At 34.4% G+C, this 18480-nt stretch overlaps 3 protein-coding genes across 3 annotated transcripts; all 3 read right to left on the bottom strand.

Moving 5' to 3' along the window:
* Window positions 1-3919: 3919 nt before the first annotated feature.
* LOC123704551 lies at window positions 3920-4564 on the bottom strand. The gene has a single exon (XM_045652930.1). It carries the CDS (start codon window positions 4562-4564, stop codon window positions 3920-3922), a length of 645 nt encoding a protein of 214 aa, XP_045508886.1.
* An 86-nt stretch (window positions 4565-4650) lies between these two features.
* LOC123704550 (piggyBac transposable element-derived protein 4-like) lies at window positions 4651-8420 on the bottom strand. The gene is made up of 3 exons (XM_045652929.1): window positions 8039-8420; window positions 6366-7748; window positions 4651-5648 (listed from the first exon to the last, which is right to left on the bottom strand). Exons 1-3 carry the CDS (start codon window positions 8339-8341, stop codon window positions 5274-5276), a joined length of 2061 nt encoding a protein of 686 aa, XP_045508885.1. The 5' UTR covers window positions 8342-8420; the 3' UTR covers window positions 4651-5273.
* Window positions 5894-8034, bottom strand: LOC123704645 (piggyBac transposable element-derived protein 4-like). The gene has a single exon (XM_045653050.1). The coding sequence runs from the start codon at window positions 7731-7733 to the stop codon at window positions 5985-5987; it is 1749 nt and encodes a 582-aa protein (XP_045509006.1). The 5' UTR covers window positions 7734-8034; the 3' UTR covers window positions 5894-5984.
* Window positions 8421-18480: the final 10060 nt, after the last annotated feature.

The following is an 18480-nucleotide window of genomic DNA, read 5'->3' as shown; positions in this document are numbered from 1 at the left end:
ATTGCTTCCTGGTCTACTTTCCAAGTTTCAATCTTTGCGAGTATCTCATCTCTAAAATGAACATCAGTTTCCTTACAGAAGTCTTCTTCTTGTGATCCTCTTCTTCTCTTTTGTCTCTTTGTAAGGTTCTTCCTTTTATCTGGGACTTGTGCCTTTAAAACTTCTGTTTCAGAGAGGCAAGAGGCATTATATTGCGGTGGAGTACGTTGCATCTTAAATTGTGGTCGGGAAAGAACAAAAAAAATAAAAAAATAGTCAGGTGACCAGTTGGATTTGAACCTCAGACACTCAGGTTGTTAAGTGGCGGTCAGTATAGTTCAATGCACTGCCAAGCGTTCGCTGCGATTCTTTGCGAAATTTAAGACCGTAATCTACACTTATTAATTATGTGATTAACTTCAAGGTCATTGAACTTACGACTTAGCGACAGTTGAAATGACTTGCAGATTTCTTTATTTCACTTTTGTTCACTTATTTTAACACTATTGTCTTGGTTCTTACGATTTGAATTATTCTTATTATTTAATAATATTTAGCACAATAACTATTTCAATTCACAGATATATTTTGATCACGAAGTTAAGATTATAAATTATGTTATAGCTTGCACCAACTAAAAAGACGTACGTGCCTGACGAGAGCCGCGAGGGAAGTGAATTTCTGTATGCTGTAATATTCTGTGCAAAAGGTTAGTTTTTGTACATGAGTTTGTTGATAAATTGCCAAAAACGTCATTCAGAAGCATTGTTGGATGAGACAATTATTATTTATGCTAAATAAAATAAGTATCTGAACCAATTATTAAAAAGCGATACTCCCTGATTATGGGTAGTCACCATAATAAAATTGTAGCAACTCTCACTTTGTCAATATGGCATGTGTGTCAAAAAAATTGCGTCGCTTCGAATATTTAAGTTAATATTGTTGCTTATTTAATGAATATTTTCCGAATATAAAGAATGCATTGTATTGTGCAAAATTGCAGAAGTGTTTGGACACCAAATTCTGGCATAGAATTTCACAGGCAAGTGTATTTTTACGTTATTTACAATATTCCTCAATACTCCTGCATTTACCTGTTTAGAATCATTTCAATGGCAAAAAATTGTCTAATTTAGCATCATTTTAGTAAGCAGTCATGTTAAATTTGTTATTTCCCCAATACTTTATCATTTTTCAACAAGTTTTCAATAAACAAATTTAACAAGTAAGGTAACCATGATGACGAGTTTTTATGGATAGCGAGGAGAATATATTGTAATAACAATATTATGATGAAAATTTAGAACACCATTTTAAAGATTGTTACTAGTAATGAAACAACACACGACATCGGTATTGCACTCACATGTAGTTATAAGATTGTTCGTTTTTCATTGAAATTTATACTTTTTTAACTTACCTTATATGTTTTGTTTTACGTATTTCAGCTTTCCAAAAAGTAAAATAAAAAGAAATATATGTGCCCATCAAGATTACTGAGGATTACGACCCAGAAAAAAATACCTTTTGAAAAATAAACTTTGTAAAGTTAGCTGAAATTTGTGCAAGGCCGCTATAAACAGTTTTTCTTTGATGATTTTGGCTTGAAATTGACCCGTCGAAGCAACGCGTTTAAAAAGAAGATCTGAGTAGCTAACAATTTGGTAAACAGCATCTGATGCAAAACACAACTTTCCTCTGTTTACAAAGGATGTTAATGCTATATATCGGTTCATATCCAAGCTTTGTAGCCAAAAGTTATTTAAAACTATCATTCTATACCAATTAAAATTGTATGTACCTGTAAAGTATGACCATAATATTATAATATAAATACTGTTAAAAATATACCAATGTCGTTATTATTTATAGACCATGATTTTTAGTTTTTTCTATTTTGAAAAATCCTGAATTTACAAACCAGCGTGGTCACTCAACAGAAAGAGACAAAAAACATGACTGACGTCATTCTAGGTCATATTTTCTTGTTACAAGTTAATGGTCATAGTGCAATCTCCAGTGTATTAGATATAAGCTTCTTGGTCACCACCAATAAATAAAGACGACTGACGGATTTTTGAATTTTTTAACTGACAGGCTACCGTCAACTACCGCTCGAATTGTTTTCGATTGTGTATGACTCTGAATTGAATCCTATTTCTTTCGAACAAGGTGCAAGATGCAAGTGCATTGTTTAGGGCACTTACGATTCAATGATTCGGGGTGATTCGGGTGTTTCTGGAAATACGATAATTAGCGAAGATCTGCATGCGCATTATTAATTTTGGATTACTGTACTAAGGAATGACTTAAGATCTTACATCTAAACAGCTTAGTCTTAAATTGATCGGAATACCTACAATACGTAGGTAGATTACAATAGGGTCACTTACTCACTAGTCACTACACAAACTTATCCTTACAACTATATTTATTTATTTTTCGCGTATCCCGCAGTGGGCGGCGCAGGCTGGGTCGCTTTCCCAAGCGTCGCGGACGCTCGTCCTTGGTTGGCCTTATTCACCTCGCGACGTAGCCAACTCCTGATCCGTCGATGGCAAAAACCACGCTGGCCCAATAAAACTATGGACGTAACAATCACAGCCAATACTATCATTACGATGACCATTGTGTTGACGTGATCGTCTATACTTCTGGAGTCTATTTGCACGTTTGCAACTCCTCCCGCGAGGAGAGCTATAAAAAGCAAGCAGCTACAAAAAGCTTTGATCAGCGAATTGCATATGTGTGTACATCTAATATTGGTGTGAGAGGGACAGATAATGGAATAGAAACGAGAAAGTATTTTACTAATTACTTAACCACTTCTCTGGGAAGTGTACCCTGGCAGTATAAAGTCACATGAGTAAATAAATTAATTATTAATTATGTATCAATTAATTATTTTGTTCAAAATAACAAGGTATACATGTTATACATAATAATCAAAGCGATTTTGATATATTGATTCGTTCATTATTCACATTTACATTCACATTTCATAAACAATTTACACATAATATAGATCATAAACTAATTTGAAAAAATATACAATAAAAATAGGAGGAACTCCGGTATCTGTGGTAGTATAAACTGTGCTACAGATACCTGCGCCCACCCCTCAAATTAAACTAGAAATGACTTTATTTTTATTGATTCAACACAGGCGCGGACGCAGCCACGCATGCAAAATAAACAAATAACCTCTATGTTTTTCATCTAATCGTTTTTATATAGTTTTGCAAGTTTTATCTCCAATTACTACTAAAAAGTCTAATAAAAACTTAACCTTACCGTATTTTGTTTTTTTCTTCAGACATCATACATGTCCAAACAGGAGCGGAATAAACAATAAACATTACAGCACACTTCTTCCCACATTTTTCTATTTAAACGTCTATCATGATATTCTGCCTTAGAAGTATCATAAATTGCTGGTCTGTTTACTATTTCTTGAATTAACATAGTTACATCGACCTCTGGCGCCACGATAATAGATCGCGTGCGTTACGTCCACCCTTAGCAAATGCACATTGCCGATTAAAGTGTGCGCCGTCTGCGTTAGCGCGCGTTGAAGCAAACGTTCAATTTTTTTCGCACACTTTGTGCGGAACGGCGCAGGCGCAGGCGCGGCGCGTCGCGGTCTGCCCGAATTACACGGATTTTTTGTGCGCCGGACTTTTAGCGCGTCGTGTGCGTTACTGCATATACTACTCGGTTACATTATCTCTGGACCTGGCGTCGATGACGTCACGTTGCAACGGCGTTCTGGTACAGTGTGCAAAATAAGCATCACAATATTATTTTAATAATTATAAATTACATTTTTTTTTATAACTTGTGTTGTGTTGTGTTGTGATGATGATTATAGAATGATGACAATAAATGAAAGAATGTTGTTTAAGTACAAAAAGTATTTATTTATCTGACAGAAATATTATAAATCATCGTCAGAATATACGATTGGTTCTATGCCAGTCATTGAATCTTCTTCTTCATTGTCGCTATCCCCATCACTTATGTCACTGTCCGAACTTTCTTCCCCTAGGGATATAATAATTTCTCGTACATTATTTTCTTCGAGATGGTCTTTTTCCCAATACTCTCGCTGAAGTCGTTCAATGTGTTTTACTTCCTTTTTCCAGTCGGAAGGTGTAATAGAACTAAGTGCATCTCTTGTCAGTTTTTCTATTTCTTTCTCTGATTGATTAACATTTTTGTCTGCCACCCTTTGTTTCACTAGATTCCAAATGTATTCTATAGGATTTAAATCACAGTGATAGGGTGGCAGACGTACTATTTCTTGACCATGCTCTTGCATCAGTTCATCGACAACATATTTTTTTGGCGGCTTTGTCCTTAAGATAATAGGATACAATTCCTTTTTCGTCATCTTTTCGTCGAAAGGAATGTTATTATCACGCAACCAGTTTTGCATATCAGCTTTTAGAGACGCGCTTGTGGGTGCCTTTATTGATTGCCTTGAGTGGTAAGGCGCATTGTCAATGACAACTATACCGTTCGGCGGTAAGTTAGGTATTAACTTTTCTTTCAGCCATTTTACAAAGTTATCTGTATCCATCTCATGATGATAGTCGTAATAGATTTTACAATCAGAACATATTTTGTATATTATACACAAAGAAATAAAAGTAAAAAATATTACACTTAGCGTAATTCATAATGTCCCCAAGCCAATGCATCAATGTTGTTGTTCATAATACATCGTTTGGTATCATTATATGATAAAGATGTTTTATTTATTTTTTGTGTAAAAATAGTGTGTTTGATTGACTTAAATCAAAGCATACTACAATATAATACATTTTTATTAAACAAACACGATTTGTAATTTTCCGTATTCATTTTTTTTGGTAACACTTTTGTTAACCCCTTTTGCCTTTGCTAAAATTAATCTTCTATTTCTAAGGCATACATTTTTGATCGCAACCCTACAAATTCCTTCAGTACTTTACCATTATTCTCATATTTATAAAAACCTAACTTGTATTTTATTTATTTTTGGATATCCGTAATTATTATTTTCCGGGTAATCTGATGTATCGAAATAGTGAAGTAGATCTGGTTTTATATCCTCATAAAAATTGTCTGTAAAAATTTAATATATCAAACTATTGGTATCGGTGTACAATATACTTAATTTTATTATGAAACTTTTTAATCATGTAGTTATAATGAAATTCATACATAAGGGTCTTAGTCTAAGACTCTTAGATATATCTAAAATACAAAATTATCATAAATTTTGTTTTCCGTAATTGTATGGCGACTTAATGTTCTGAAAATATTGATAAACTATGGAATTCTGGTTTTGCAATCCAATCCTGAGCACCTAAAACTTTATCACGATTATCCCAGTGAGTTAGTAGTTTAACGTTTACTCTTTTTTCAATATTTTCCATAGTCTTACCGAAGACAGAATTGTTCATTAATTTAAAAAAGTCTTTTTCAAAGTTTGATGTAGCTAACGTTCTCAAACTAGTATTTAAGTCTATTTCTTTAACCAAGAACTCTGTTTTTAAAATTCTATGTACTTTAATTAATTTAATTCCCATTTCAATGCATTGTTTTAAATTCCTGTAGTGAACGATGTATTTAATTTTATTATTTAACCTTCGGCATACAAGGTGAAAAAAACTCCTCACCTATACAACGTGGGGTTAAACTAACCCCACTAGAGATTGTCTCTACTTTGTGTGTGCATCATGTGCAATAAGTTTGAATGGGTTTTTCTGTTACGTACATTAATAAGCTAATGAATAAAATACAAAAAGTATCAAATTAAACATTTATTATAAAAAAAAACTTAAAAATCACGTAAGTTTCCGTGAATTCAACAAAATGTTATTAAGTCTAAATAAAAAATCAACAAAAATATTTCTTCTTTTTTAACTTAATTATTTTATTTCTTTTATAAAATTAGACATATTTGGCTTTATAAAAAAAATCACAATTGGCTCTTTATGACTATTTGAGCGAGATCATTCGTTATCTAAATTAGTACAATTTTGACACATCAAATTCGCATGTTCCTTACATATGGCGGCGTTACATTTGAAACATCCGTTCAGAGTCTTCCTATCTTTGTGTCTTGGACAGAAAGAACATCGCTGAGACCTTCTTGGTTGCTTTTGTGGTGGTCCTGGAACTTCTTCATTCAACATTTCATGCACGCGTCTTCTTATATCTCGTGGTATATGTGGATTGTCTTTTCTTTTCCTAATGTGGTCTTCGAGCAAAGAAAGTCCCAATTGTTTGATGAAGTTCTTCCTTAGATTAGTTTTGTTCCTTTCAACGCTGTTATTTAACATATGCACAATAAAACCATTTATGCCAGCATGGTTCAACATTGAAAAAAATACGGTAAGAGGCCAGCGTTTACAGTTGCGGGATACATCGTAGGTTCTCGCAAGTTTATCGACAACATCAACTCCGCTCTTTGTCGAGTTGTAAAACGTTATAATAGATGGCTTTCTTTGGTCTCCACTTTCTGGATCCACCTCATCATCATGATGTAATGAGGACATCATGTGTACACATTTTCGCGGCTTTGGTATGTAAGATACAATAGTTATGTCTTTTTGAAAACCAAACACAGATGATTTTTCTTCACGTCGAGCCTTGAACTGCAGTGGAAGGCATGTCTTGTTTGACCTTAGTGTTCCAACGGCAGTCAATTTGTGGTTTTTGAGCAAATTTTCAGCAGTTTCATAACTCATAAAAAAGTTATCCATAGTGATGTTCCTTCCAGATCCGGACACGCATCTTACCAAACGATCAACAACATCAAAAGGTTTATTACTCATTGTATACGGACTGTTGTCAGGCTGTTTTCCACAGTATATTTCTAAATTCATTGTGTAAAATGTTTTAGCATCCACTAGAGCGTAAATTTTCAACCCATACTTGGCTGGTTTCGATGGAATGTACTGACGAAAGGCACATCTTCCTCTAAATGCCACAAGTTCTTCATCTATGGTCAAGTATTCATACGGTGTATACGCAGTCTGACAGTTTTTGACAAATATATCAAAAACATCTCGAATTGGCGCCAAACGATCGAAAGTAACTCTTGCTGTACGAGTTGATAAATCATCAAATCTCAAGTTATTTATCAAAAATGAAAATCTTTGTCTCGTCATAGTATTTCTAAATACTTCAATTCCTGTGCCGTCATTACTCCATAGGTCTATAAGACTTTGCCGGCCAGATCTAAACAAACCTGCCAAAAACAACAACCCAAACACGGCTTTCAACTCAGCTTTGTTAGTTTCCCCGTATGATGGATTCGATGTAGAGTTTTCCATTCTCAAAGAAATCTTCTGGTTTGTATATTTCAAAACCATGTCAACAATTTCATCAGTGAAAAAGGTCTCGAAGCATTCTAAGTGGGTTTTTTTATGTCGTGCTGCATCTTTACACCCTGGCAAATGCGTAATTAGATTTTCGGCCCTTGTCCGAACATTGGTTCGCGGGGGCAATTTATACCACTTTGTTCTTCCATCTTTTCCAAGATAAAATGGTTGAGGTGTTGATGCCGTGTCATCTGAATATGGTTCAATGTTGATTTCGGCTTCTTCCACGTCCGTATCACTTGGAACTTCAGAAGCCACGCTGATGTGATCTGATTCGTCGTCACTATATGGCACAAAGTTTTCGTCGTCTGACGAAGTTTCATTTTCTTCCAATAAGGCCGCCGCAATACGATCATCCTGCAGATAATTATTCATATTGACTATCTGTACCTACAATAAAAATAAAAAAGTATAAATAAAACACTAATTGTAGCAGTAATTAACAAAAAAACACAGAAGTAGGTACAAACTTTTTTGACAACGTCCCATACAACGTGGGGTAAAAAACGCCCGGGAACCACTTTGCACACGTACTCACACGACGCTGGCGAGCGCAGTACTGATTCAACGCTGTGATTCGACGCGGCAATATTTAAACTTCAGCTACTGAGAAAATTAAGTTATTTGGTTGCATTTTAATAAAAAATCAACGCAATTTAAAAGTGTTGGGGTTAAAATACCCCACCTTGTATGCCGAAGGTTAAATTAGGAACCATTTTAGTTTCTTTAGTATTACCCACACATATGTTTTCAGGATATAACGGAAAGTCAGAATGCAAATTATGAAGTTCATCACGATATTCCAATTCAACTTCTAAAACATAACCGAAATCAGAGTTATCTGACACATTATAATCTGTATTATAATCTATCCATTCGAAACCACCAACAGGAAAAGATTGAGACATTGCCCAACCATATAAATTATTCGCATCAAAATATGTTAGAAATGTATTAGATTTTTCACTATCATAATCCTCCATGAATTTATTATTTGCTCTAGCAAAACGATTGCTACACTGAGATACACCCCCTCTAATACCAGCTTCAAAAAAGCGATTTTGTCATAGTCGGTTAGCAATTCTAAGAGTTTTTCTGACGCGATTTCTGGGCATCTCGAACAAAAACAACAGATTTTACATATGTCACAACCGTAACCAGAGACTGTTTTTATAAAAATACAATCACTACGCCAAGACAAAATAACCTACAATAAATGTAAAATGTAATTATTGATATTCAGCATAGATCTAATATATATTATAAAGGCGAAAGTTTGTATGGATGTTTGTTACTCTTTCACGTAAAAACTACTGAACCGATTACAATGAAATTTAGCACACATATAGAGGGTAACTTGGATTAACACATAGGATAGTTTTTATCCCGGAAATCCCACGGGAACGGGAACTATGCGGGTTTTCCTTTGCAAACGTGGGCGAAGCCGCGGGCGGAAATCTTGTATTACAGTAATTTGGAAATGAAAATGAACGAAAAAATTTAAGGTGGATCAACTATTTAAAGCAACAAAAGTGCTTTCATTATCGTTTTTGGAAAGTCTGGTCAAAGAATGGACATTTGAAGTACCAGGTTTAATAAATATGTTTTGTTGGACATATTTTTTTTATATTTTTGTAAATTGTAACACTTCGGGCTCTTTATTAACAGCAGGGGCGTGCACAGAGTTTTTCAACAGGGTAGGCAAAAATTTTGTAATGGTTCAATTCACAATAATAAAACCTGCTGTGTAACCAATATCGGTTCACCGTTCATTCACAGAGAGACAAACACACACTAGACCAAAGACCCGACAGTTTTAAAAAAATAGGAAATGAATTCACCTCTATCGCAGTTTTTTTTTTATAACCTAACTTAGATTTTCTCAAATCATGATTTTAGTTGCTTAACACTAAATACTATTAAATAATGCAGGAAAAATCAAATAAAGAAAAGACAATTAATCCCACAGAGATTGCAAAGAAAACATGGGAATTGAACCCGCAACGCAAACAGCTTTCAGCCACTGCGCTTCAGAGGCTGTCGACGTCTAGAATAGCTTACTCGGCCGATAAAGAAAATATTGCATTAACAGCAGAACTTATTTAATTTTTACAAAGAAAAACCATGAACAATTATTTTACATGAAAATTTATTTATTTAGCCGACATTAGAGATTAGAATGACGAAGGTTCTAAATTCGACAGAAGTATTTATATATTAAATCTACTCGTCTATCTTTCTGTAAAAATGTTTGTAATATGGAATCATAGAAATTGGGAAGGCATTTCATTTCAGTGAGAAGGTCTTTTTCTATAGAAATCATCGATAAATTAGTGAGGCGATCCTGACCTTGGGTATTTCTTAAATAAGTGTATGTATACGTTTTAATGATGAGAAAGACCTTTCGGTCGAGGCACTGCTTGCAGGAACTGTAACTATTAATTTAGCTAATCGTAGTATTTCTGGAACTTATTATTGTAGAGATGTTCTATTACTTTGTAAATGCACCAAATTTAATTCCGGTGTAGGACTGCCTTTTTCAATCAAATTTCGTTTTTCGTTGAACGATAATTTCGAAAACACACCAGCTTTCAATTTCTCCAAACATACTTCACAAGTTTCATAATTAAAACTATTTATTGATTCACTTACAAAAATCAAAACAAAACAAACGAATAATTGCACTTCGCAACTCGATATGAAAAAAAATTTACTTTAATGAAAAACATTTACTACTTTAAGATAAGAAGAAGAAACTGTTAATTTAACAGTTTCTTCTTCTTGATGTGAAGTTCCATGTCCCCTAGTGGGGTAAGGGGCAGATGTATTATACATCTGTTTCACTGATCGATATTCTTTAGGGACTAGTTCTACGCTCACGCGTTAACCACTGTACCAAGGAGTAGGATAGCTTTCCGGTATATAATCACTATGTATAAGTGAGCAGTTATTTGTTGTATTATCAGATTGCGTGTCATTTGGTATAGACATGTGTGGTATATCAGTTTGATATATATACAAATTGATAGCATCAACACATAAGTTATTAAGGCTCTGGATAGTTTAAGTCGTCATAATTACATGATGAGAAGCAATACTTTCGTTTTCAGATTTGCTTTTAAGCCATCTGCTATAAGATCTGGGATCATACTTTACAACAGGAATCGTATTGCGATTGAAAGAAATAATTCCTGCCCTCTTAAAACGTTTATTAATGTATAATTTCGGGATAAATTTTGTGCCATATTTTAGCTAATAGTTTTGAAAAGACCGTTTAATTAATATTTTAAATGAATAAATGTAATTGTAAAAGTACTTTTGTTTAATAAAACTTGTGTGTACTTTTTTTTTACACTCATACATGTACCATAAAATACCCATAAAATGTAGTTTCTAAGATATTTGTGGCTAAACGTACATAAAAAACGACATATATCTATATCCTCATATAAGTATAAGTATATAAGTAATACTTTGTATGCTAATTTGGTGAATAAAACTGTTATCTATGATCCTCAAATTTAAGTGCATGGCACTTGTCGGTGGAATAATTTCCATTTACTTCGTGCTTCTACCAGAGCTACATTCATACACTTTAATAAACTTTAAACATTTTTTAGAAGCACCAATAGACTACCTAACAAATGTGAATATTTTGTAATTCTAAAAATTTTACATACATACCTCCTTTTTTGATGTCGGTCTTCACCTGTCGTATACCAAATTAACAACATAAGTACATAACCCTTTTTTTTTAAAGTGGGGAAATCTTACTTAAGATACCCATTACCCACGGCTCCCGGGGAAGGAGCCGTGGGTTATGTCGGATTCCTATCGACTAAAACCCCACCGTGTACCAACGCGCTGCTTTAGACGGGATGCGGGGACACTATCGCAATCTTCCGCATGTGCAAGTACATAACCCTACCTAACATAATATATCGATATTTTCGATATATCGTAAGCGATTTGTATTTAACTAGTCTATAATATTGAGGGTTCAGGTTAATATGAGTAAAACAGAGTGCAGAAACAAATCAACTTTATTTATTTATAAATCCTAATACTTTTTCTCTAGATCTTGCAAAAATAAAATTTTATTTACTCTTTTGGCTTGCAGTCTGCTTCTCTGCTGAGTTTAAACCTGTGCGGTTTTTGAAAAGTCACTCAGATGGAACAAAGCTAGCCACCATTGTTAAATATTTCAATTTTGTAAACTGTATTAAACAAAACAGACAACTTTTACTTATAGGATAATTTGTACTGAGAACGAAGCGAGTAATCGCAAAGCACAGATTAATTAAATATAGATATAATACGAAGCCACAGATCATAAACTAAGTAGGTAGTAATTTAATAAATATACTACAAGTGCTGCCCTCACAGAGAGTAGAAGAATTTCGTGTCTTTGCGTTCTAATATTGCGAACAACTTGATTACAGATAGGTATTTAACCATTTTATAAAAAAAAAAACAGAAATAGAATGTGCTTTTAATTTCTCCCGATAATTAATATATCGAATGAAATATATCGATTGTACGTACCGATACTAGATGATTCGATAATATCGGGTTGCATCGATATATCGCGTACATATATCGATATTTTACGAAATATCGATATATATCGTGCACCCCTACCTCAAAATGCTCTCATGTATGTATGTCTATAGTTTGATTAAATTTGAGTGTTAATTTCAATAACATAAATGACAAAGATTACCATCAATGCCCCATGACTTAAATAGTACACAAACTACCCAGTAAAGGTGATTTCTAATAGTTATCTAATAGTAATGAAAAGACAGAACAGACCGCCTCCTTGGTACAGTGGTTGACGCGTGAGCGTATAACCGAGGGGTCCTGGGTTCGATTCCCGGTGGAGACGAAGAAAAAAAAATGTCTCGGTCTGGTAGGTCACAGAAGGCTGTCCACCTACTTGTCCCTAAAGAAAAATCGATCAGTGAAACAGATGTATGCATAATGCATCTGCCCCTTACCCCACTACGGGGACATGGGACTTCATACACAATGAAAAGAAAGGGTGGGTACCTACATCAGCTGTTTGGATTGAGTTTCTATATTCGAAAGTTTCATTTATAAAATTCATTTCCTTAAACCAAATCAAACTGGGTTTGTAAATGTCCATGGATCCAGCTCCGGATCGTTTTGAATTTTATACTTTATTTCTTTTTCAGTGAGATTTAATTCTTCTTGTATTTTCCTGTAGGCATTGGTACGTGCTATTTTGTTTTTGTAAAGCTAGTCGGCTTCCAAAGACATTCGTATTATCTGTACAGATGAATGAACTGTATTCTCTCATCTCCCCATCGTGCCATGTTGAATACAAAAACCAACAGAAGAAAAACTTGACCATTGAAATCAAAACAAAAAACGTGCGCCTACGGCCACAACGAGTCGGCTACTGGCATGCCCGTAGCTGTCGCGTCTGTTCACACGTGCCAGGTTAGCAGCCCCCCGCGTCCCCTCCCTCAACGGGCATGCAGAAAATCAAATTTTGTTCTAGCTACTTGCAACTAACTAGCTTCCAGTTACAGGCATGCCAGTTAGTGAATACACATGACTGTAGCTGGCACTTGCAAGGAGCTGGTATGCTTGTGTGCAAGCTACGGGCATGTGTATCCCCCGCTTAATAGGTTGGAAGAAATCGTCCTTGTCACAACTCGAACTCTCCTTGGTTTCCCCCCTGGTAAAAAAAAGTCGTAAATAAAAACAAAATAAGTAAATAAACCCTTAAAGTCGCAAGGTATAGGATGTGAATAAAAACAAAAAATATGAGTTTAATTTGTTTATTTACTTATAAAAAAGACATAGCTATGACAATAAAAAAAATTATAATATTGTATTTTTGGAAAAATCATATGTATAGAATACTATACAATGCTACTCCTAGTTCAAACTGACTATTTTTGACAATATTGTATACTATACTAGACATTGTGCTTTTTTGTTTCGTATGAAAAGCCAAAAAACAGTTTCTATTTTTAACATAGCACAAATGTACTTTGCATTTTGTGCACATAGTAAAGGCTTGAACAGTTTTACAGTATTTACACCGCTGATAACCGGTCAGCTGTGGCCAGTGATCAAATTTGTCATATCGTATTTGGTCACTAGGCCTCTCGGCTACCGGTTTCTTTATTATATTTTTCTCCGATACCGATTCTACATTTCTTACAGCAACTTCTCTATTTCTCTTTAACAGTCCCATAAAAACTTCATACCTAAATTCTTTCAAATGGTCTTCCTCACGACATTCCCCATTTTGTTGTGTGTACGACGTAATAACAACCCGTTATTTATGCGTATATTGAAAAGTTGGGAAAAGATGTTCATATACCAACGGTGGGATTTGATGCCAGTGCGATAGAGTGCTATCAACATATCCGCTAAGTCGACTCCGCGGCTGTAGTGCTTTACTACTTGTTTACAGGTGACATCTACTCGAGTTTTAGACTCTTTACTGAACCTTTTAATTTTTTACTAATGTGTGCGCATCTACGTAAGAGATAACTAAAGTTACTTGTTTATTATCGAATCACTTTACTATACTGAGTTTGTTTTATATATACTGAGTTTATATAAGAAGTGACTTTAAAGGGTTCATTATCGCAAGTAATTTATCCCTATCTAAACCAATTAATGGGGTCCTGACAATCCCATCGTCCACCGTGAGCACATGCTGCACAGTCGACACACTACCGGACCTCACAAGCCGCTGTTCTCCATTAGTTCTAATGTATGATCCCTTTTGATTCAACACATCGGTGCCAATCAAAATGGGTGCATTTATGCACTCAGAAGGAAGCACAAATAAATCTATTTCCAATGAGACTTCAGGAAATTCTATAACTGTCGTGACTAGGGAAGCCGACTCAATTTTTTGGCTTCCAATTCCACGTATTAAACGATAAGTCGGCGTTCTATTAAAATTAAAACATCTCAGTACTGATTCTGAAATTAAATATCTGACCCGCTATCGATCAAAACGTCAACTGGTACTTTTTGAACAACCGCTGATATTACGTTACTTTGTTTGGGATCGAGTCTAAGCAAAAATTTACTTCATTGATTTTTTTACCATTAACGTCAGAACGCTGTTTTTGAAAACATGAATCTAACAAGTGTACGTTACGCCTACAAAATGTGCAATATTTAACCGACCTGGTTATTGCTTGACGCAATTGTAATTGGAGATGGCTTCGCGAAACTGTCAACCTGAGTAGAAGTTGTAGGGTCAGCTCTAAGCTTTTTAGGACAATGCCATTTTTTATGCCCTGATTTTCCACAGGTGCGGCAAATATTTTTGTTATTATCAAGCCTAGAAACGTTGAATTGACGGGAATCGTATCTAGGTTTTACATATACAGATAAAAATTCAATCAAATCTTTTGAGGGTAATTTAGCATTCGTGGCCGCGGCTTTTATTTATAGATCACTAATGCCTCGAATAACAATGGCGGTTTTCAGCTCATCGGATAAACCTTTAACAATATTAAGACGTAGCAAAGATTTACGCGCGTATTCCGCAAAAGTAAAAAACTTATTAGAGTTTTTACTCATCACATCATATAACACAGTCGGCGTGGTTTTTTGTCCAAGAACGAGAAGTGTTCGACGTTCGTAGTACCATAGTGATGGCGTATGCACCTCATCGTTTCCAGCGCCACTAGTCTTGTTAGCTTCCACCTAGAATTTGTAAAATATCCAAATTTATTGTTTACTGAAACCCATAGTTGTTTTATTTCTTCACTAAAGTACTGTGTATAGAAGCCGGTCTAGGGAATGGGCGAAATCCATTAGCAATCATGTCATTCATAATGAAACGCAAAAAAAAATCAAGTTAAATACATAATAATATGAAACACATTACTTATTTATATAACAGGTTATTTGATTTGAATGTGCTTGCCTTTTTTCGCTCCTTCTTATAGGATGTACGCATATAGACCAACTTATTTTTCTGCTGCGTCAATAATATAAAATTTTAAACTAATTTTTTATATAATAATAATTTTAATATAACAATATTTTTAATGTCAAAGTGCTTAAATATTTTAGTCCATTTAAATTCATTTCAATTAAAGGAAAGCTTGGAAGAAATTGCTTGAAGCAATAAAGCCGCCCTTTGCATCAAATGTCCTGTCTGTGTGTGTGAAATTTGTATTTCTTTGTATGCAATAAAGATTATATTAAAATAAATAAATACAATACATTCAAATTGTATACATAAAATACATTTAATAAGAAGATAATAAGAACATATTTTAATCACTCATTACAGACTTTGAGGATTAACGATTTAAATTTCGTTAACGATTGACGTTATGTGGCGTGTATGTATGTTTACTGTGAATGTGATTAAAGGAACAAGGAGACAAGTGAAACACTCGGACGTTATCAACTGGTTTTATTAAATGAAATATAAATTATAATACAACGCACGCTCACATCTTGCGATGTCATCATTCTCACACATTTATAGTAAGTACGTGTCGGCACAAACGTTTTTAAAGCAATGTCTTTTTTTTAAACTTCTAGCATAATCAAATACGCTTGATTTCTGGCATTTCTATTGGCATAATCTTTGTCACTTAAGTCCCACAAACAGGTAAAGTCTTTATAAAGTTCACGTAACTTCATTATCATATGTCACGTTCCGTGACCGTAACTCCCTCGGCGTTCGTGTTGACGTCCTACAGCGGCGGCGTTGCGAATGCGAATGAGCCGATTTGGGCCTTTAGACAAACGTACATAACGCCATGGAATAGAAACTGCTAACGCTAATTATTGACATAAGCTCATGACATTTTGGTAATGGTTCGGTCACACTACCAACGACGAAGACGACCACGACCAAAATTCCAATCTTGCCGAAATTTGTTCAAAATCAATATTTAAATCTCTCGTCATAAAAATAAAAAATTTCGAGGTCAATTAATAAAAAAATAGGGTTTTTTTTGCGATTTTCGCTGAGACGATAAGTTTATCATACAATCACCTGAACCAAAATTGTAGATCATCTAATTATCTATAAAAAATGTTAAATACATTTTTTTCTAGGAGCCTCCGTTTCTATGAAAAACCTGTTTGTTTATTCATTGATCTCAAAAAAAATGTTTCCAAACACCAATACGACAGGAAATTCTTAAATGTCATTTTAATTATGTTTTGCACAATTTTATTTAATTGCGACTGGTTGAAAATTTTGTTCGTGGTCGTCATTGTCGTTGGTAGGGTGACCGAATCCTTAGGCAAAACATCGTACGCTTATGTCAATTTCTATCGATAGCGTATTCTATTCCTTGGCGTTTTGACATTTGTCTCGGCGCTTTGGTCGGAACAAAGCTTCCAAACGTTCCAATTTGTTTGGACGGATCGCTAGTAAAATATTTCCAGTCCCAACACCCTCCTTTTACCACCTGAGTTTGTGAATTGCTAAATAGTCTGCATGGAAATCAGTACACTTTATTTTTGGAATTGGAATAAACTAACCAGCGACGTTGAGTTTCACCATTATTTTCTCGAGAATTAGAAACTAGAAAAGTGTGATCATCACCTTTGGGATAATATTCATCACCGCTATTTTATTGCTGTGTGGGACCGCTTCGAACTATGTCACGACGCTGTGAATCCGTTACGGGAAATGTCCACAATCCGGGATCCGAATTATCAAGTACTTCCTGAAGTATGGCGCTGGCGTCGTCGCTGCGAATTGAAGAATCTATGTCAATCTGTTCTTTTTGATTGCTTTATGACGTCACAAGAGTTTCAGCGTCAAATTTTGATTGTCTAAAAAATGATCTCAACGTCTAACTGACGTTCGCTCTCGGTATTCGGTGCATCTGAAGCATTTTCCAACGATATCTCGGACGTTTGTTGCGTAGAAGTCGAAGCTATCGATTTAGAAGATTCTGTACTACCAGATGCAGTTTGGTTGAGGAACTTCATCATATTTAAACTTAAAACCTGGTTGGCTGCAGTTCGTTCAGTTTTTCTTTTTCTTTTTGCTGATCCAGACTCCCATTTCCTTCCAATATCTCTATCTCGACGGACATGTCGATAACGTCGTATCTATATAAACTGTAAACAAAAGCAATAGTTAACATTTTTTTGCAGTTTTATATACCTACATAATATTGTAAAACCTAAATTTAAACTAGTTTTTAAATAACAATTAAATCAATAATCAAATAAATAAAAGTTTTAAAAACATAATAATTAACTAATTTAAGTAGTAATTAGTAATAAAAACATAAGAAATTATGATTTAGCAAAAAGTCGGTAAGTTTTTTATTTATTTTAAAGCTTTGGTTAATGGTTTCCTTCAAAAGGTACCTATTATAAAGCGTATTTTATATACAATATAATATACATATATAACATAGGAATTAGGTACTATAAATCGATATGCTACCTTTAAACGAATTAATATGCCCTCTAATTAAACTTTTGACATTATCATTAAGTTTTACATGACTATTATGTTTTCCTCTCTTATCAACCGGAGCACATCCAGTTTTCTTTAAACTTGCTACTAAATATTCAATTTTTTTTCTTGATATTCCATGTATTGACATAAAAGCCTTCTTGCATATAATTATTTATTTTATTTCCGAATCAATCATAGCAAGTACCCTGTACTTGTATACAGCATCATAATGTAATATTCCTTCTTTCTTGGAACGTCTAGTAACCGGCAGAACAGAGATCAATCCACTTTAATAGCTATTTTGGGCATCATGTGATGATAGTAAATTAAAATTCTGGAGAATTTGGGTTCTTGCTTCCATAGGAATCCTGTCGAAACATCCCAATCTGCAACCACAGGCTGGACCGGCTTCATGACTCGATAATTTTAACTTTTTCAACACTTCAGACATCCGACCGTGTGACTTTCTCTTTTTTGTAGTCTTATAAACATAATTTTCATCACAATCACTACTATTTTTGTCCATTTTAAGAAAAATATGCAAAAACTTTTAAAAACACAACTGACAACGTAGTCGTAAAATTTTTCCAAGGAAGCTTATCTGACAGCTGTCACTTGTATGACAAAATAATAAAGATGGCCGACTATGAGCGCGTTCTCTGTCAATCG

The sequence above is a fragment of the Colias croceus genome, chromosome 30, assembly GCF_905220415.1.
Source record: "Colias croceus chromosome 30, ilColCroc2.1".
NCBI lineage: Eukaryota > Metazoa > Arthropoda > Insecta > Lepidoptera > Pieridae > Colias > Colias croceus.
This window is presented reverse-complemented; position numbering and strand designations above follow the sequence as displayed.